This window comes from Lagopus leucura, unplaced genomic scaffold (genome assembly GCF_019238085.1).
Source record: "Lagopus leucura isolate 7727_CA_CO unplaced genomic scaffold, USGS_WTPT01 Super-Scaffold_100002, whole genome shotgun sequence".
In the NCBI taxonomy this organism is placed as follows: domain Eukaryota; kingdom Metazoa; phylum Chordata; class Aves; order Galliformes; family Phasianidae; genus Lagopus; species Lagopus leucura.
Window position 1 is genome coordinate 46,409,080 of NW_024962263.1, and position 22,061 is coordinate 46,431,140.

The window sequence follows — 22,061 nt, forward strand, 5'->3', positions numbered from 1 at the left end:
ACATGAAGGCTGAAATGTCTTATATCCTTTAAGGTGTCTGTCAAAAATAAAGAACACATCATCACATTCAATTTGGCTGAGATGAGTAATATATTAATGAGAATAAGAATGGGAACACTTTCTGACTTATAAATAGAACTGGCATTTTACAAGCCCTGTGTACTCGTGCCTGTATTTATCCTTTTGTCAGCACAAATGAGATTTTCACATGAAACCCAGGAATTTCTTTTTTGTATTTGGCAAAATATGCACAGTATTCTCAAAGCTGGATTTTTAAACATGACTTATTTCTTTCTTGTACTACCTGGTAACCTGAGACTTTCAGATTTTCCTTCTTCCCCTCTCTGTCCTCCATCTGTGGACAGTCAAAATGTGACATTCAGCAAACTGGAAATCACACTTTATATCTACCCTGACAGCAATGGGCATTCGGACTGTTGTGATGTGCAGCTCTTTAGCTACAGTATGTCAGCAACACCGGTTTCCATGGGATGAATCCGGCAATTCAAGCAATAGGATATGTATTAAAATTGCTGGAAAATGTTGTATTTTTTGTTCCTGTTTTGTTGGTGAGCTTGTGTTGTGGGTGATATGGATAGGCAAGGTTACCTTTTATCCCCTTTCTGCTTCTCAGAACTGCAGGCAGTCAGACCTCAGCCAAGCTGTGATGCCTGGTGGTGGCTCCCTAGGGCCATGGTGACAGGGAACATCATCTTGCTGCATTCGCCAGCCCTAGTTCTGATGCCCATGTTGGGAAAGGAGTGTGAGGGATGGGAGGGTAGCGGTGCTACTGGCAGTGGCTGTTGCTCCCAATAGTCAGTGCTAGAGCCAGCTCTATAAATAATATTGTGGATATAATATAACTAAACACAGAAGATGTGCGGTGACTCTTCTGGCAACCAACATGTCAAGTGTACAGGTAAGAAATTGTTGAAACTGCCTAAGAAGATAAACAAACGAGAAAACACTGCCCTGAAGCACATACTGTTCTGCAGTAGGCCAGCAGATGTGTTGCTACCAGAACCTTTAGTTAAATGTCCAGCTATGAGAAAAGCGACCTACTGACAAGTACGGAGGTCCTTACACAATGGGATTCCAGATCTTGGTGGTCCTTGGGATACTAGAGGAACAATGACAGTGGTACTGCTTTCAAAGGGAAAAGACAAGACACAAGCATGCTCACACATAATGGTAAACTGAATTTATTTCCTTTTGGAAAACAATTCCAGTAATCTCCAGGTTCAGATCGCAGAGTAAACATTAATAACAGTAACATACAGGTTAGTTCAACTGATTCAAGAATTTGGCCATGTGAAATCATTAAGGAAAGTCTTGAACACTCAAAGCTTCAAACGGTATCCAGAAAAAAAAAAAAATTCTTTGACAATCTACATAACAACTATTGCATATATGGTAATGCTATCTGTCATATCGCAAGGCTTACAAATATATATACGGGCCTTATTCAACTGTGGGTTCCTGCTCTGTGAGAGAGAGAGTCTTCAGATTTTTTGCAAGAATCTTCAGCAATAAAAAATAGTCTTGGATTCATCCGTTTGTATACCAAAAGAGAGAGATTTTCTAGACCGAAGTTTAAATGAAAAGAAGGCCAAACAGAGCTGTATTGGAACATAGCCATTACTTTCTCCCTCCTCCTTGAAAATGACGCTTGTTCTTCAGCTATTTTTTCCCCTCATACAGTATTATTATTATTTTTATCCTTCTTGAATAGGGCCCAAGTCCACTTGTCTTTATAAGACCATTTTAGTATCAGACAACATAATACATGTGCAACACTTTATATACAGGAAGTCTATCCGGTGCTCAAAAGTTCAAACACATGAACATCCAACAGTTTCGATAATACAAGTTTTATGGTACAATACAATGTTTCTGAATAATATACATTAACAATGAAAGTTTCGTGCAAAGAGTAAAACGTGTTCCCTTTTTGTGCCACAAAGAATCCTCCAGAAGAGATGGGCCTTGCACTAACTGCTATGCTGGGTCATCGTATGATTCTGTAATGAAAACAAAAGAGACAGATTAGTCACAGGATAGGCATTTCTACCAACACCACACAAAATAATGTATTGAAAAGATGATCGACCCCTCCCTTTTCTAAAGCAGACAGAAGAAGCGTTGTTATCAAAGAAAACAGCTTTTCCCAGTTGTTTCAACTGCTTTTCTCTCCATGGGTCACCAGAAAGGCAACACACTGCATTTGTGGAGGTTTGGGCAGCCCTGCTCTAGGGATACTGTCCACCAGCCCTGTTCTTGTGGTACGTGCTCTACACGTGGCTGCTGGTTTATATGTTATGCAAATGAGAAATGCATGCATTTCTCAGAAATGTCCTTGTTGCTTATAAGCCAAAAAATGGACAGTGCTTCCCAGACTGTGGCATCACTTCAAAAGTTTTATTACATTAAAAACTATTTCCCACTTAAATAGCATAGCACAGTATATTCCACAAAGACCATAAGCCCCATTTTGTGCCTAGAAGGGAGCTCAAAGACTGATGAGAAAACAAGAGCGTTGCCACAGTCCTTCTGTCAGCCACCAAAACCCACAGATATTTTTCCTCAACTGAATGCAATGCTTTTTATGAGGTAGCATGACACGGGCTTTGGAGCCTGAAGTTCTCCCTTCCTCTACTAGGAATGAACAAATGCGGCAGCAAACACAACTTTCATGACCCTGCCCCAATCGAGTTGACCACTTCTAGGGATGAGATGCAATTTCAGTGCCTGCATTGGCTCAGGTCCTACACAAACACTGAGCTAAGAGCAAGGAACCAATCCAGTGTATGTTAAGTCTGCTCCAATATAAACTGGATTCAAAGACAAACAAAGTCTGTGAATGCTACTTCACAGCAATGCTACTGATTAGTGATGAACTTTGCACGTTTTTAATCCAGGCCAGATTTGGGCCAGTGACTCAGAGGGGAAGGGTGTCATGTCCCATAGCCTGGCCCCTGCATGTGCAGTCCCCTCACTCTGCTTTATCAGCCCAATCTGTCTTCCAACCCCCTTTGGATTCTTCCGGATGAACCTGTTCCCCGAAGGCTGTCAGAATTCTCCATGAAGAGAACATCTATCTACTAGAGCATACCCTCCAGAGCCACCCATGGAAAGAGCCATACAGGCAGCCTTGGCAACACAAATGTGAAATGCAGTGTGATTGCAGGCCGGTCTGATTGCTCCCCCTGCCTTTTCCTTTCTCTCTGCCTAAAACTGTGCACGCACACAAACAATAGTTCATGGGACATTTGGCAAGCAAAGGATCTTACAGTAAGACTGAGGAATTTTTAATGTAGTGCCATTCTCGAGATTAAAGGAAAATGACCCAGTGACACTCAGAGATGCAATTTCCAGATGTGAATGCAAAATGATTTAATGCTGATGGCAGGCATTCCAGACCGTCCAAGGCCAGAGAGTGTTAAACAAATATACTCTACTGCTCGATTTCATCTAGCTTCTTATCCTTCCCATAAAGTCATTTCAGAATGCTGCAAAACAGTAACAATACACTGCAGACTAAAACATCAGCTGGTCTCAGGTAATGGGCTCTGACTTGAAACCACAGAAGCAAGGAAATTAAGAGTTAAGCCTGACAGTTGGCCCTTTAGTCATCCTGTTGTGCCCATTTATTGCAGAACTTACAGCATAACACCATGAGCTTATTGGAGACCCTGCAGTACATAGAAACCATGGGACAGGTTAAATACGGGGTGGCAGCCTGAATGCTGATTTCTCCTTTGCTCCTGAGTAGGTGAAGTCACATGCCAGTTGTTACATTGCAAGGTGATGTTTGGGGGTGCCTTTTGTTTCCAGTCTGCTGAGAGTAAGCATGTCAGTCATTTCCATTTTTCTTTCTTTCCACTGACTGAACAGCGCAGGATCAGTGTGGGGCCAGATGAACAGTTGCATGTGAAGCAGCCAAAAGGTGCTTTAGTAGTGTAGGCATAACTCTGGCTGCAGTGATATTTTTGATTAAAATATAAAAAGGCCTAAATGTGATAAAGTAAAGCCCAGTATAGGGACAGACTTGCTCCTCCTCTCAGTGTCGTGGCTCCCACGCCCTGGTTCAAATCAGGATTTTCTTGATACACCGAAGAAGCAATAGAAGAAAATAAGCATTGCACAGCAAAACAAGACAGGGCAGGATTCAAACATCAGGAAACGCTTTGAGCAGCTCAGGCCTTAAAAAGGCAACTCTGCTTACTTTAAACAGTCAAAACACAATACGCTTTCCAAAGTAATTAAGGCTCCCCATATGTGAGGGACAAGGGAGAAATACCTATTTGGCTAAGTGGCAAAATACAGAGTAGAAGCACTTCAGAAGCATAACATTGACAAGACGAGCGGGCGAAGGATGGGAGGAGAGAGATAAGAAGAGGAAGAAAATTCTGTAATCCCACCGAGAGCCATATTCCACTCTACCAAAAGCCATCTATTGGAGACCCCATGTCTAAGTGACTGAAAATTGCAAACATTAATCCCAGTTATGAACTGCTGTTGTTTTTATGAGGGGTGTTGTGTTTAAAAATTTAGGGCACAAAATCCTCCTCCATTATCCACACAGCAGATCTCGGCTGCGGCGCTCGCTCTTCCTCGCAGCAGTGAGCTCCTGCCTGCCTGGCAGCGGGTGGGGAAGTCAGAAGATGGAGCTCCTGCTGGCAGGGACGTAGCAGGGACACAGCAGCGTGGGCACCCAAGAGAGCAAGGAGTGGCAGCGAGACCCCTGTGTAGCTGTGAGCACGCTGCCCCCTCTCTAAGGGTATGCTGTGAGCTTGGAACGTGCCTCCACCAGAAACTCCAAAATAGCTTGCCTGAGTGCAGAGGAATTAGTGTATTTACTTGTCAAAGAGAAGTCATTTAAGTAAACACAGAAGGTATCACATACTCCCCTTCTCCATATAACCCAAATTTCATTGTGCATAAGTGCTGTTTAATTACAAGGTAATCTCCCTGTGAAGCAAAAGTTTTGGTTTCCTACTCAAGCAATGGAAAGAGAAAATATTATTTATTAACATATTCCTTTCTGGACCTCAGGAACAGCTATGTTAACACTTCCAAGAGCTACCATTTCACAAGGAGAACTGTATTTGCAAATAGAAATGCAAGCTTTGCATGCACAAAATGGAGGACCAGTGAGGCAGAAGGTCTCTGCGTTCCTGCATCAGGCACCAGCCCAGCCAGGAATCCTCTCACCTCCACTGCTTCTCTGTCTTGATGTTATTTGGAAAGCAGGTAGAACCTAAATTCAAAGTATTTCTCGGTCAAAAGAAAATCTTTAATTGCATTTGCCCTGGTCCTGTATCTATTCATTAGAATCCAGAATAGCAACTGTTATTTGAGCTGCTATATTGTACGCCACAACTGCTCTGGATGAAAATCTTTTAAATATCCCTGTTGTTAGTGTTAAGGAGCTAGAAAAGATGCACGGATTTCATTATAACACTGTCCAGAATAATTTTCTCTGAAAAAAAAAGAAAAAGAAAAAGAAAGTAAAAGGTTTCTTTGCAGAAATGTTCAAGACAAAAGAGGCAGTACTTCTGTTGTTAGGTGCACATCTCTGTGTTTCAGAAAGAACATGAGATGTATTAGCTGGCAGAACGTTACCACCCACAGCATCAAAATTAGCAAAGAAAAAAATACCCACAGATAACCACAGACTCACTACACCATTAGTATTTTTAATGTGAATTGCAGTTGAATTCAGTATAATGAGGCTTGTGCTCTTAGGACAAGATGAAGCAAGACGTTGCTGTACCCGACAAACAGTGCAAAGAGGGTACAAGTGTAGAAATATAAAATTAAATGTGGATGCTTTATTTCAACAGATGGTAACAGTACCAAAGCAGCATGTTATTTTTTCCTTAGTTCAAGAACACAAACATGAGTAATCAGTCATCACTGATTAAGTAATTATGGTACCCTACGTGTTATCACTTATCTGGAATCCTTTATCTGTGTACATTATGGATCATATTATATTTTTTAGCATTCAAGAACAAAATACAACAAAAAATCTCCAGCCCCCTTGCACTGCAATACAGTAGCAGGTTGTAAAACAGAACTCTACATTACTATCAGCCTTTAAGCACTACTTTTTTTTTTTTTTTTTTTTTTTTTTTAACAATAGCAATTGGTTTCCAACAGGCTGGATAATAAGTCTTTTGACCTGCATTCTTCTCTGACCCATTAAGGTCACCCCTGTGCTCGGGCATAAAGCTGACTTAGGAAATGCCTGCAAGTCCTGCATTTCATCTCCTGCCCACTCAAAATAAAGCTTTCTTTAAATGTGTCTGTACGGGTCCCTGAAGACCAGGGAGGCATCCCTGTAGTGGGCAATGGAGGGACAGAAGCTTCTGCCTTTATTAATGAATGCAGACCATTATGAGTCTGGCTGGCTCCTGCACTGTTCCCAGAAGCATATACTGTACGTGACTTAAAATGCTAGAATATTGACACAAAGCGAGCTGGGCACCCCTAAGGAAAATTACTCCTTGGATATAATGTAGGCTCGTAACAGCTATTAGAGTACAAAATAAAACCCTCCGGGATCAAACTGACATATACCGCATTCTACCTACTCCTCAAACATTAGAAGAATTTCTTTGTGAAGGCATTCTCAAGGACAGCATTAAACTGACTTTTGTAGCAATCTGCACCAGCTTTTTGGCTTACAGCTTTTAGTACTAAATCTCTAGTTTGAATCAATGTAAGTACTATATCTTCCACATTAATCAATACATTTGGTTCAATACACGTTCTATTAAATTATACTTTCTAATCGAGATTTTCTGCTTCTCTTCCCTTCTTTATATTCCAAACTTCCTACTCTGTACCATACTTTTGTAGCTGTTTGCAGCTAATAAGAGAATGCTGGACTTTCCAGAGCTGAAGGGGAAGGAAGAAAAGCTGGTGGAAAAGGCAAGACTAGTGAAACCTTATGTGCAGCAGTAATGATGAATCCAAAATTCAGTTTCACAGCATCAGTGTGGTTTCCAGAGCTTCAGTCTGATGCTTCATCACTGAGCCGGGTGCCATTGATACAAGACTTCTCTAGGAAGCTCCGCATTGAGTAGTGGTGAAATAGTACGTTGTGTGGGAAGGGGCACGGGGAGGAGGGAACATGAGTAGAGTGAACAAATGAAACTTGTTCACACATAACTAAAACTTCTAGAAAAATCTAAGGAAAGGCTGATTTTTATACCATTTCTTTAAACTTGTGATCTTTCAGTGCAGGTACACAGTTTCTTGTCAATGTCCCATTGTACTGTGACAACTTTCTTTCCTGTTAAACCATAACGTCATTATATGCAAGTCTAAATGGATGAGATATTTAGATTTGTGAGATACTAAGATTAAATACATCCTATAAATTAAAATGTAAAAAGATCTGATTTTTTTCCAAGTCTTTGGGGATATCTGAAACATTTGGATAGAAGATATCTGTGGCAATCTGAGTGATGTACAGTTACAGCAAATGACTTTTCCACACCTGCGTTAAGTTTGGTGGAAATGTGGTTATTCTTCATACACAGAGAATATGAAACACAATGTCAGAATGATAAACACATACATTACAGGCATTTGCCACTGTCTAACAGATCAGAAACACTGCACTGATGCCCCTTGCTTGCAGTTTCTCTTTTTTTGTCTCCAAACAATCACTGTGAATCCAAATAATCTGCAGAGAAACTGTTGCCTTTCCTTTTGACATTTAACATCAACCCACTCAGCTCACAATAGCATCTTATAATCCTTTCTTGATGACACTATGTCACTATTAAAGAAAAAGGTGAAATAGCATAATAAAAGAGAAGAACAAGAACTCATAGAATTTAAAGACAGAAAAGACCCATTAGGGCGTTTTCTCCACCCACCTTGCCAGCGTTGGATTATTGCCTATAGTGTAATTTCAAGTGTTTTGCCCAGTCCAATTTTAATTAGAGCTCCCAATGCTCCTCCTGGGAGGCTGTTTCACAGCTTCACAGACCTCAGGGTTAGGATTCTTTTCCCTGATGTTCATTCCAGGAGAGGAAGAGGCTCAGCCAGCTCCAAATCACACATGAAACCAAATCTGCATAGTCAGGAGCTGATTTCAGTAGAATATTTGGGCCATTTCAAAGCATCTGAAAGCAGTAAACATGCTCTCAAGCCTCAAAATACTAAGGCCCCAGCTCCTCTGCTATTGCAGGCAATAAAGGCGATTCTGTTATGCAGGCTTTTCAGACTGTTCTGCAATACAGATGAATGTGTAATATCGGTGGGATTCAGCAGTGCTCCCACACTACGAGCAATCCTTTCCACAGCCCACCTCCACTATATATATTAAAAGAAGGTTTTAAACCTGCTATAGGGACATATCCAGGTCCATTCTATGATACAATCCTTAGCTGTACTGACAGAACAACTTTGTGTTTTTCACACAGGTGAAATACAAAGAGCAACTGCAGTTGAAGCTCATCATTAGATGATGTGACCATAGATTATTTCCCCTAATGAGTTCCTCCCTTCCTTTCATTAAACACAAACCTCAAGAAACTAAATTATTTTATCTGAAATCTTGGCACTAACAGATGTTTCTGAGATGTTTTCAGGAATTACACTGCTTCTGACACAAAAGTGACTATATATTCAGAAATCAGTGGTCACACTTATCCTGAGTGAATGAGGTAGCTGGAAAGCAGATGACTGTAGTTTTTCATAGGTTCAAAGTAGGAAGCCAAATGGAGATTCTGAAGCTCTAGAGAGAAGAGAAAATACTCCAGCAAGGTGTGCCTGCCACAAGTACCTGCAGTGCTGCAGTGCAGCTGATGGAGCAGGAGGAGCATTGATGAACTTTTAAACGCACTGAGGTGGGTATGGAGCTTCATCCAGACCCATTCCGACCACCAGCACAGGTCTAACAATACACAGTTTCTGAAACTTGAGATTCCCAAGGAAAGAAACATTTGATCTGAACTAAAATAGAGCCATTTCCACTACAAAGAAGGGGTTAAATCCCAAGAGAAGCTATGCGCCCATAAATATCACTTGTCTATGCATAAATACCACTTATGTGGGGTGAGTTGATGTTTACCAGCCTTTGAACCAGCTCTATTCTCAGACACCAGGGCCACTTGAACTTGGTCATCTTAGGTCATGAGTGACCGCTGCTGACAACGACAATTTAAGAAAGTCTGCACTGAGCTGTAGTTATCTGTATAAATTAGTTCACCTAAGCTATGTGAGTTGATATTATATTAACAACTCTGAATGACTGCTAATCAGATCGTTCACTTAATCACATTTATGTAAAAGTCTCAGTATTCTGGGTCTTCTACTCAAATATTACCAGCTGGACCAGAGAACACAAAATCAGAAAAAACCCTCTAATTAGATGGGGTGTTCTCAGGGATCAAAAAATTAAAAACCAACCAAACAAAAACCCAGACACTGATTTTTCTTCAGAGACTTCCATTAAGTCTCTAATAAAACACTAGTTATACATTTTTGGATGGATTATTACATGTAAATACATATATCACAGGTTTTATGTATGGAAAAGAATGAGATATTTCTAGTACAGCAACTAAGACTTTCATCACTGTCACCAGAAGTGAATAGAGGCAAATAAAAGTGTCTGCTCCCATCCTTGCCCCTTCCTCATTAGGAGCGTTAAGGGGCCTAAACAGGTGCCCCTGCCACAAATCAGACTAGCTTCAAGGCTGCTTTAACCTACAGTGCAATACCCTTCCATAAGGTTCCTTAGACTATTTGGGGTTAGTGAAATGCAATGGAACTTACAACTACTTTTTCCATTTTGTGCAAGGTGTATCTGAATGTATGTGCAAGATTACCTCTACAAATGACAAAATGATGGTGGTGGGAAGAGAGGGAAGCAGTGAGAACAGGCTTACAGCAATTCACCAAAACTGGGAAAAACACCCCTGTTTTCTCAAGTCATGGAGAGGCTGTATTGCGCATCAGGACCCAGACCTAAGTCTCGTTTGCAACAAAACAATGCCTTTGTGATACTGCAGATGCTTGAAAGGAATACACAGGTGTCCTACCCCAGTAAGAAAACTGTTCACTAAGTGGGAATAAAAGCTTAAACAAAAAAGACAAAAGTAGGCACTTCTGAGAAATATATCAGAAGTCTTATTACTTTAGGAGATGATTATGATTACCCTGGTATAAATTAAGAGTAACTTCACTGAAATCAAGGGAGTTACAAGATAGGGACAACTAGGAAGAGAGCCAGGCTTGCGGAGCTTGAAACAAATGAATATTGTTCATGTCCCCATTGCTTCTTGCTCACCTTCTGCAGAGGGGACAGATCTCTCCACTACATCAGACACAGGCAAAGAGCAAGCAGAACCCAAAGCTGAATGAATCCTGGTTTATCTGCAGCTGAGGCACAGCAGAGTAGCAGGGGACACAAAGCTTTGATAGGCAATACTGCCTAATCAGATGTTCAGGGATTAAATCAGTGTTTAACAAACAGATGTGTTCATCGGCAAGTTGTTACTCTGCTTTAGGGTTTTCCTTTGCTATGTTAGATTTATCATCCTGGTGCTTTCTGAACTACAACATCTGTGAATAAGTTTAGGTCTGACCTCCCTCCTGTTTTACATCCACAAGCAGTACTCCTACACTGTGCTCTAATTTTAGATTCCTTCAAAAGAAATAAACATGTGGAAAAGAGGGAGGTAAAAATCAGAACAAAACCAGAAAACTCTTTGCCTGACAATATGCGTTCATTTCACGTGAATGCAAATTCACCTTTATCTGGGAGAGAGGAACTGGCTCTTGGAAATGAAGCTATGTTGCGTACAGATTCCTTTATAGGTCAAATTCAATTAAACAAACTCCTACTAAATATTTAACAGCTCAGTGCAGTAATTAGTGATAAATAATGGAAGCTTAAATTGATAATTGCACAGAAATGTCCTGTTGGAAACATGACGTTTCTTGTTCCTCCTGTTTATCTCATACTCACCAAATTCTGATAGGTCTTTTCAGGGATTAAAGTGACAAATGAACCTGTATTTTACACATATCTATTCAGCCAGCGGTGCAGTTTGCTATGAGCTGTAAGAAGGAGCCTTCTAAGTGGATCTTTTTCTTCTCACATTCTCATTCTGGGCTTTCTGACTTACAGCAGAGTAGCTGCTGGATCAGTGAATTGCTTTCAAACCTTTCAAACTAACTGGCAGGTCCAGAATTTCAGCTCCCATCCTTAGGATTCAAAAGGTCACCCAATTAAAATGGGGAAGCACACAGAGCTGTGATTTATATGCAAAGGGCAACCTTTAAAACAATGATCCTACTCAGTTTTCCACAGGTGCATGTACAAGAATGCACCTCTGAACAAAATTACCAATGAAATTTCAAGTTTCTTGATACAAGCTGAAAGGAAAGGAAAGCACTGTAACTTGTCTGCACTCTTATTATACAGGCAGATTGCATCCCACACTGTATCGATCTCCAGGTTCACCCCCCTACTCTGTGACACATCTCTGGGTATTGTGCTTATCAGGTGACAAAGGGACAGCCTGGAATCTGGATTACCCACACATTGGCAGCCAGTGTGTGTTGCCTTGTACAACAGCACTGAGCACACTGGAGGTTATGGATCAGCCCAACACTAACACAGTGTCTAACATAGCTTTCACTCAGCTAAAAGCAAAGCGTGAACCAGCCCAGGTTTAAAATCACCAGACCCAGCTTGGTGCGTGAAAATCCTATTGGGTGTTTATCAGCTGGCTTACATACAGGTAAGGGAATATTTAGGCCAACTGGCATGTTTTGGATCTAGAAGTCAGAAAGAGATAGAGGTAAAAATGTGTCTCCTCATCCACAGTATGTTAATTCTAAAATGTGCAGGAAAGAAAAGGAAACACTATTCCTACTCTTTGAAATGCTGATGGTCAGCCTCACTCAGTTTTACATTGATGCATTTCTTTCTTCAAGATGGTATGTAAGGAAAAGCAGACTAGTCAGGTCTGACTGTAATGATGAAAGAATCCTGAGCCGAAGCAGAGGTCCCATGACTCTTGGTCTCTGACTTGCTTCACAGCTGGCTACTGTGCCAGCCCAGATTAGGCATCTCACTGTCCCTGTGGTTGGACTTGATGATCTTTAAGATCTTTTTCAATTCTATGACTCTATGATTCTATTCCTACAGCTTGTTGAACAAGGAGCAGCAGCTATGTGACAGGGTTGGTATGAATGAGAATTACACATATGCTTGTCGGTAAAGAAATTAAGGACTGCTTTCATCCCTTCGTAGCCAGTGACAGTCAATAATCCTACACTGAAATGCTGTGTTCTTATAACAACTGCATCCTAGTTGCCTCCTTTTCAGTTTAAGAAGCTCTAGGTTGTGAAAGTTATTTTTAGAGACCAGTGTACTATTGTGCCCTTTAGAAAGTCACCACTTCTCTGAATTTTTTAAGGATGTACACTGTAAATCAATAAATCTGGAGTGTTTACTGACATGTGGTACCAGAATAATAAAACTTTATATTTGTCACTGTGGTTGTTAGTTGTTAACTGAGGAAGTCCAAATTTTCTATTGTTTTCTGTTTTGTTGCCATTTGCATTTGTGGAACAGAAGTGTGAAATGTGACCACAGCTAAATGGGAGGAATTTTACTCTCACTTTTGCCTGCCTTCAGAATCTATACAAGGAGTAGGACAGTGAAGTCTTACTCCTTTGTAAGTCCAAGTAATTTGTTTAATACTTTTCCAACCTCTCAAACAAGGGCAACACAAGGAAGCATCGTTCTGTGTTTTTTTCCTTCTTCCCCTTGAGGACAGAAGCATCCTCCTACAAAATGCCATTCTTCTAGCCTGGTCATTCTGCTCCCTGTCACACAGCTGGCCATGACACACTGCAAGTGAGACGTGCCACCAGAGTCAGCCTTGGCCCTGCACAGTGAAACGGATGCCCCTCACCCCTAGCAATGATGTGGCTCTCTCTGCTGGGGGCACCTGCTTACACCCCTTGGTGCCTGTTAGGGCTGTCTTTCAATGCGACCATCTTCTGATCAACTGAAGATAAATCACACCAAGGAGGGAAGATTACAGAAGACAACGCTTCCACTCACTTGCTGAATGTGTTTAGTACCGAGCTGTCTGAAATATAGAACTTTATCTCCTCTACAAAAAGATGTGCTGTAGCTATGGTGAGGCTAATCTATAACCCTCACGGTCTTATATAATTTGCTACTCCAAATTACTTTTAATTCATTACAATAAAACCCACCTAATTAAAATAACTCTTTAAAGTGAAGTATTAGCTTGATCCTGGGGAAAAAAAACAACAACAAAAACAACAACCAACAAACAGAATCTTCTCTACCAGGGGGCAATTCATCATACTGCAGTGCACACTTACACCAATGCAAACGTAAGCTGGGAACAAGTGCCCTCAGCAACAGTGCCAGCATTAAGAGGCAGGAGGCTGCATGCCAGAAAACCTGCCACACACAAGTGGCACTTCTCATCTAAAACTCTCAGTTAGTTCACCTTGGCAAAACATATCGACTACTAACTTCAGTAAACAGACTGGCACTACAAACAACAGTTGCTTTCCCAGAAAGTAACTGTCTTCAACACTGAGATAAAACATTTGTTTGGGGGCTACTCTTGCGGTCCCTGATGTTCAATAACAGTTCTGCATGGTAGCATTAGCATCAGCACTGCCACTTCTCTGTGGTCTATATCCTATTCTCCCTGTGAGTCTTTTCAGCATCTCGAGGTGTTTTACAGACTGCATGTTTGTGCTCTGGTCAGATTGACCAAATAAATACTTCTGGATTTCAAAGAGGCTGCTCTGGGGCTTTGGCTTTCCCTTAAAATGTCATTAAATCGTCAGGGTGATCTGCTTTCAAAATGTCTGTTCGAAAACATACTTAATATCAGCAATTACAGCTCACAGACTTTCTGGTTTCTGTTATTTCTGCTTCTCAGTAACTATTAAGAATTACGAAAAATACAGCGTTCTCCATTTGCATACGCAAAGAAGAAGAAAACCAGAAAGCAATTATAAGGGCTAAGCAGAAAGTCTCCGGAATACATGCAGCACAATATTGGATTTAACAAAAAAAAGAAAAAAAATTTTTTTTTTCCTCTATCCTAAAACATAACACTTTGTAGAAAGTTCTTTTCAAATCAAAGCAACACTACAGTAAAACAACTGCAGGCAACATTTCTGAGCCACAACACAGTTTGTGTCAGAACGCTCATCACTTCAGGCTGACCTGTCAAACTAGCTTTGGGAACACAATAAAAAGTCAAATCTGCAAGTTGGTAAGAAACTTGGGAAAGATGAAAAGTAGGAGTTGCTTCCAAACTATAGAGCAGAGTGCTGTGCAGCGCTAACCAAGCTGTGGTGATGGTTGCAGCAGCTGTCTGTCCCTTCCTACTGCTTACAGGCACACCTGCTCGGCTCTGCTCCTAACAATACTGTGAGGGAGACAACATTTTGAAGCTCCGACAGAAGAAACCAAATGAAAAATTCAGGCGCAGCTGAGTGGCATGGAGAAGAGATGAGAATTTAGTGCTGTATATGAGTACCTGCTATATAGCAGCCACTATAGCAATAGTGCTATATTATAAACTGCATATGGATGAAGTTGGCCGAATGACACTTTTGAACCTTGGGAGGCAATTTCTGGAACCTACATTTCCAGGAGTTTCTCAGCACCTTGCAGAATCCTATTCCCAAATCCAACCGACTTACTTAGGTGGCCCACGGTGGTCTCTGGGTGCCTCTTTTTAGGCATCAGGGATTAACATTCTGGCCACAGGGCTTTTCCAGAAACTAACAGAGTTGTCAAACAGTCTACAGAACTCACCAGAGAATCATTTCTAAGGGTTTTGGAATCACCACTGCTCAGAGATATATTTCTCTATTAAGTTCTGCAGAACAGACCAACATCTGCAGAGACTTACCATTCTCTGATAAATTTCTGACATTTTCAGACTAATTCCTATACAACTGCCATCTATTTTTTTAAAATCCGTGTGGCCTAAGTGTTCATAACTTGGGCCAGCTTAGTCCTCAGTGCAAGTTTAAGCGTTCATAAGGCTGCCTGACCTTACGCCAGCTCATAATAGCCCCCTGGGGACTGACACATCAATTAAAAATCCCTGGAATTCATCAGAGCCTGAGACATGCCTGCAAAGACCAAAAGGGAGTGATAGAGAACCAGCTAGCAAAATAAACAGGAGTTGCTGCATACTAAGGGAATCTTTGGCTGTCTGACTAAAGGTACCTTTTATACTGGCAGGGGATGCAAATTGGAGCCCGAGGAATTGCACTTCCATTTTCAAAGCACTTTGCAAACATCAACCATTTCACCTTCACACCAGTGCTTGGAGGGAAGTGAATATGTGCATTTTCAGCACCCTTCAGTGGCTGGAGGTGTGGAGCACTCTAGAGGAATGGTCTGTGTCTACACACAAAAGGAGTTTCCCAAAGCCACTGGAGGAATTAGGAACAGAAAATGGATTAGCAGAGTGCTACCCATCCCCATGCTCAGTGTCATGCCTCCCTAGGAAGGCACCAAGGCAACCTGCTGCACCCCAGCCGCATGCTGCCTTGCTGTACGGTGCAGATTACCGCATGTCATCCTTTATAATCTCTCCTTTAAGAGGGAGTCAACTCATTTCCTGTGCACTCCCCCTCTGGTTCCCCCCGCAGATGGTGGCAAGGTTGGAGACAAGTTGTTTTCACAAGGCTGAGATTAAAAATGGCTCTGTGTTTTGCTAAGCATTCCTCTGAAGCATGGGCAGCGCGTGCGTGTGTGTCTGAGAACGACCCCAGTGAAAGGGAGGAATGAGAGATGCTAAACAATGCTGCACAAAGTTGCAGACTGTTCGGCTACAGGCCAGAAAATGAATCCAATTTTTCATTCTGTCATTATAAATATTTCAGTGCAAATGGTACTGATTTTCTGCAACTGTGGTTAAGCAAAGGGCCTCCGAGTGAATATTTAAGAAAAGAAAAAAAAGGAAAAGAAGGAGGAGGAAGGGGAAAAAAAAAAAAGAAAGAGAAAGAAGAGGGAGGCGGAGGGGGGGAAATTAAGGTTAGCAACCAATTAATTTCAAACTTTAGCAGCAAAAGATTCTGGGAAAAATTCTACAGCGCTGCAGCGTGTGTGACTCCAAGAAGGAGGAAAAAAAACATTTACTCTGCTCTTCTTCTGACAGTTTCTCATAAAATATCTGCAGTCCATCTATCTTTTAGTACTCCAGGCTCCTCTGGAGAGCAGAAAATAGTAGTTTAAAGCTCACTTCAGTGCCAGTCTGCGGGAGATTGCTTTCCACAGGACCCCTGCTGATGGAGGCCTAGGGGAAGAGGCCCAGGAGTTATTCAATCAGTCCAAGGCTCTGGGGCGGCTGGGGGTCCGCTGAGGGCTGATTATAAAGCTGCCCTCCTGTTGCCTGCCTCCGAACAGAACGAAATGAGCAGCCTCTTGCTGAGCAGATTCTGCAAGAAGGAATTTCACCTGTCACAGAGTTTGTCAGAATTTCAGGATTTATCTTGGTGCAAAATTAATAAAATACCAACCAGAATTTCAGCCTGACTACTCAGCTGTGTCATCTCAAAGTGATCTTTCACCTAAGAAAACCTGGACACAGAGCTACTGAAGTCATCCTTGCCCTACTTTTGCTCTGGAACTTGGGTAGGATGATACGACTGCATAACAAAACCGTTAAATGCGGGTTTCCTGACAATTACACCAAGTGTCAAGTGCTGGGTGGGTGCTACCGTCCTAACGCACAACTTTCCACCTCACTCCCGCGGTTCCTGAATCTCCCTGGAATAAGCCAGGAATCTGAAATACAGAAAGATCATTTCTGTAGTTTATAACCTCGTAGGTCCCTTACGGCAGCACATCTGTTAAGATCATACACTGGTATTCCAGGTCTGGATTTGATTTATAAGTTTTAAAGGAATACAAACAACAGAAGACATAAGATTACATTCGTGAAACCCTGCAAATTAATATTGCTGTGACAGACAGGTACACGGCCCTTTAGCCACATTCTGAGTCTAATATCTATTCACGTAGAAAGGTGCCAGGCTGATAAAGCATCATCTCAAACCTCTGTGAAACAAGCTCAGTTCTTTCTAAGCTAGACAGTCTTACCGCTCTTCTGGCAGTGCCTTACGGCGATAGTAATAACAGATCTTTCTATTCTACTTATTTAAGTCAGATTGTGCCAACTTAGAGCACACATGAATTTCAAGTCTCAGGTAGCATACAAGCAATTAACTTGCAGCCTGCAAGAGTGTTTCGGTTAATAGGGCAGATCAACTTTTAGAAAACAAAATTCTTGTCAGCTAAGCCAGCTGATGGGTAAATAAATATTATTCCATTTACAATGCCATTAGTTCAAATCATGACATGGAAAACAGAGACTTCCTCTATACCAAGAAACAACAAAATATGCTCAGATTGGGAACAAAGATGCACTTGCCTTTAATAGGTCATATTCTACATTGTAGAATTTTCGGTACTCTGTTCAAAGCTGTCTGCTGTCTGAAGAAACAAATTTACCTTTCAATTTGCTCGTCAGCATTTTTGAGCAAGAGCTTAAAACAAATGGTAACATATCCCTTTCCTACCTCCTCATCCTTTAAACGACAATTCAACATTAATACACATCATAAAGCCACCTTTACCAGGCAGTAGTAGTCTGACAGTTTTAACACCAAGAGATCTCACAGCAGAGAGAGAGAAAGCACGCAAGTGAATGCACAGATGGTGGGAGGGGACACAGGGTGCTCTCAGCAGGCTACAGTAGAGATGCATTAACTCCACAGAGGGATAAGGGCTTCCCACCAGTACAGTCATGAATTATAACTGAGCACGGGAGTGAGTTCTTAGTGCCTGTCTCACAGCAAATATACTGTTCCATTTTCCTGCACAGTCACCTTTCACCTTTACAAACTCAAAGCAAAGCAAAATGCACCACTAATATTTTACAATACCTCGGCTTTTTTATATTACATACCACACATCTACACGCACAAAGTATAGAGGAAAGCAGTGCGTGCACCAACAGAGAGTACCGCCAAGCAGATGATCAGAGTACACCCACAATCAGTGCCTATGTCCAGTGATTCTGCTGCAAAACGAGCTTATAACAATACAGCTAAAGCTGCACGTAGAAATGCGTTTAACTCAGCAGTGTCGGTTCATGAGGCCTGAATCATCTCTTTCCCTCTTGTTAACAGGGTGGAGGACATTCATTTCAGCTTTGAACACAAAGGAAGCTCTACTTGAATAAAAAATCACACGAGTCTACAAAAACACACTCTTTTTCCATCCCAAATCATACCTCAGACTCAGTCTGATCAAAGCATGGTGAACCTGACCCCGAGAACAGGTAGCAAAACTAAACCTCAAAGCTGTTCCTCCAGGTTGGGGTTTTGTAAGGAACAGCTCCAGTTGTGCAGCCATCTGCATCCAAGTCCTTTTGACTAATGTTTGGAAAGGAAAGGGACAATCTAACAATGCTGATGCTCTCAGAAAATAAAATAAATTAAAAAAAAAAAAAAAAAAGAAGAAGAAAAAAGGGAAAGCCACCACTTTGGAGCCAAAATTGCTGTTTACTGGAGTTTCCTGGATGTGTCTCTTTATGAATCACTGACCACACCTCGTTTTCACAAACTATCTGCACCTCCTCCCTAAGGGAATTCATCTCCTCCCAGATTTCCTCCTACTCAATGGATCTATCAATGGAGAAAACTTGTTATTTTAGGCTGCTGAAAATTTGACCGATTTTAAAGGATTCATTTACCATGCCTTTCACTTTCGTTTAAATCCTCAGTGTTCCTGTTCTAAATGACAGCACTGCAAACACTGCTTTTAAGCACTATTCATTTTCCCTCCCGCACCTCAGCCTTTCATAGGGAAGGAAGGCTGATCTCTCTTCAACAATGGAGCCTTCTTCCTTCATAGCTTCAGGGCAGAGACTGTTACTAGCTGTAGACTTGCTGCAAATATCACAATAAAGGATACAAATGTGAATTTCTCTTAAAATACAGGTTCAGCTCCGGAGGTATCTTGCTTTAGAAACCTCTGTCAAGAGCAAACAATATATCTGTTTCCAAAACGCACAGCAGCTGCCCAGTTGCTTTTCCAAATGATCTAACATGTCAATGGAATCAGGATGACTGTGAATTCTCTACTTTTCTCCATTTTGTGTCTCTAATCGATATCTTACCTTCCTTCACACTTAATATACTCCAATCTCGGTTTGGCAGCATGTCTTACAGAATGTTAAGAAACCGAGATCAAACATCCTCTCTCTCTCCAAGTCCCTGAGTTTGAGGAGAAGCAGGACTCCCAAGCTAAACTCAGTGATGGAAGAAGATGGGAAATCAGGCTGCAGATCCTAGAGGGTGGCAGGTCTGCTGCTACTGAGCCCTTTGCCTGTGCACTGAAAAATCGAGGAGTGAGGATGCTGGGGTACATGAGAGCCATGGCAACCCTCTGCTGGCACTACGGTGGGAAGAGGGGGCAGATCTCAAGCGGCAAGCTTCCAGCCATAGCGTTGTGCCATTGCTTGTTGGGAATCTGTAAGACCAGTGGAGAGTGGAGCCAAGAACAAGGAGCGTATTCACGGGGATGGAGGGAGGGGGGGCCAGCAGAGGGCTGGGGGAAGGGAGGCAGATTTGCAGAACTGGCCATGAAGCTCCTCAGTACACCATAGCTGGATGCTTCATAAAGTCACACTGATGGCAGTCCCGGAGATGGCCATCTGTTGTCAGCTCTGGGCCAGATGAAAGATAATATAATGGCAGCTACTGGTAGCTAACAGCAGGGCAGTCGCAGGAAGGAATGCATCCTAGAATGAAGAAGTGGTGTTTCCTGTTCAGCACAGAAAATCAGTCATCGATATCAACTACATTAGCAAGAAATTAATGGATGGACAATTAAGAGAACGGAGCTTATCTACCAGGGAAATTATTCAAACGAGAACACAGTGCTTATTTCTTCTGCTTACTCCAGGTGTACCAGCCAACTGATCTGACTAATGACGAGGTGTGGGCTGAAATGTTCAGGGCACAGATGATAAAAACTCATTTTCAGCAAAGGGCAGAATTCCATTTCTAATGATTATTTGCGGGTCAGGGAATAAATTTACTGCTTTCCCTGCCCTCAATCTGCAATAGGACTCCCTGATATTCACAAAGGTTTCTTTAAGGACTGAGGTTAGAAATTGGCCTTTATGTAATAACTGAACTTTTCCTTATTATTATCACAATTTATTTTTACAAGTGTCTTATTATCAGCATCACTCAGCAGAAAATATTGACCTTGTAATCACTGTTATTTCTATCTCATTTCTTTCTGCACCCCATAATCTCTCTCCTACTTCCACTCCTTTGCCATTTGTTTCCCTCTTCTCCTGCCTTTCTGTGCATTTTCTTTTCTGCCATCAACTTACAATTTGCTTCTTTGGGATGAAAGCTTGCACACTTTGCTGTTCCATTAGCTAAAACAATCAGAAACCCTAATGTTAACGTTGGCAGACCTAAACTATGCGTTAACTTTTTTATGTTGCAATTGATTTTTTTTTTTTCAAAAACAGATAATGTATATTTTACAAAAATGAACAAACAAAAACCCAGAACTAATTCTCAAAACAAAACATACTCATAAAACAAAACAAAAGGCATATAAGAGCCTGAACAGGAAGGAGTAGGAGAAATAGGGACATATATTCAAGTAAATACATATTTAAGTATCACTATCCCTCCTGAAAGTGGAGAAATGTATACATTTCTGCTTATTTTTATGTAGGTATTTTGTGGCAAGCCCACACTTGTTTTGGATGTTATACTTAGCTTCCAGTTCTTTTGCTATTCTGTTCCATAAGTCTGAATTCATTTTCAAGATTAAAATGAACTATTTAAAGGCAATATCATCATTTCACTGGTACGCCATCTTTGTCAATTAATTCTGTAATTTAATAAATAATATCATCTAAGTATCTAGAAACACGGATTATAATTGTGATTTAGTTGTTCTAGAAATTTGAGGAAGATCCTTTTGAGGAATGTACAGGAGATGTGAACTCATTGTTTCCTGCTTATTTACAGGAAACAGCATAGAAAGAGTCAAAGGTTGACTGTAGGTGTAGATTTACAAGTATATGGAGAATGTGCAGACTAGTAAGAGCCAGTAATACCCAGCTCATCACCACTGTCAATCACTATTTAGTTAAATCAAAATGGTCCCTATAAAACTCTGTCACTTGGGACTTGGTGGTCTTTGCACTGTGCTGTAAATATTCACGGATTAATGAACTACTCACAAAGAGTGTTTACATTTGAATAGGCCAATCAAAGGCCAGTGAACTCACCAGCTCCAAACCTGGAAATTTCTTATTTGGAAAAGAATTACCGTATGAAAAACCTAATATGGCTGTAACACTCCTGGATCTTCAGGGGGGAAGTGGCTGCTGGAAGGAAATTCAAAATTGTTTTTTTTTGTTGTTTGGTTTGGTCTTTTTTTTTTTTTTTTTTGGCATTTAAACTTTGTCCTTGAAGTAAAAGACTTGTAGGGGAAACACTTTGAAGGTATGTCCTTAATGAGCCAATGCTCAAGTGCCTCCCCCCACACTTCATTACATTTTTGAGAAAATTTGCAAAGGAAGTAATTCTCCCTTCTAGTGAGAAAGAAGTCTCAGGAATACATGGATGTTTTAAATCTTGGAAGACGTAGAGATAAACTTTATCTGATAGGGTTTTGAGAATTTCCAGGGACTCTTCTTTGGGGGCTTATTTTAGAGAAATAAAATGCAGTTGATACAATCACATGCATGTGTGCACCCTACGTGCACACACTGCTACATGCTAACATACACAGAAAGCACTGTAAGGGTTTAGGAAAAAAAAGCACTCAAACTGGTAATACTTGTAATACATGCAGCTCTCTCTATCTAGTTCCCTCAAAACATAAGCATTAATTACATTCTTAGTATCTCTGGCACACATATTGTTATCATCATCCTCCCTCACTAGATGAAGAGGAT

At 41.2% G+C, this 22,061-nt stretch overlaps 1 protein-coding gene across 2 annotated transcripts in view; it reads right to left on the reverse strand.

Annotated features, from left to right (window-relative positions):
* Positions 1-1,186: 1,186 nt before the first annotated feature.
* Positions 1,187-22,061, reverse strand: part of ZNF521 (zinc finger protein 521) — a 236,265-nt gene continuing 215,390 nt past the window's right edge. For both annotated transcript variants that reach the window (XM_042868903.1, XM_042868902.1), the window contains one exon: positions 1,187-2,021. In XM_042868903.1, the coding sequence (XP_042724837.1) occupies positions 1,992-2,021 (30 nt within the window). In that variant the 3' untranslated portion in view covers positions 1,187-1,991. The remainder of the gene's footprint in view (positions 2,022-22,061) is intronic.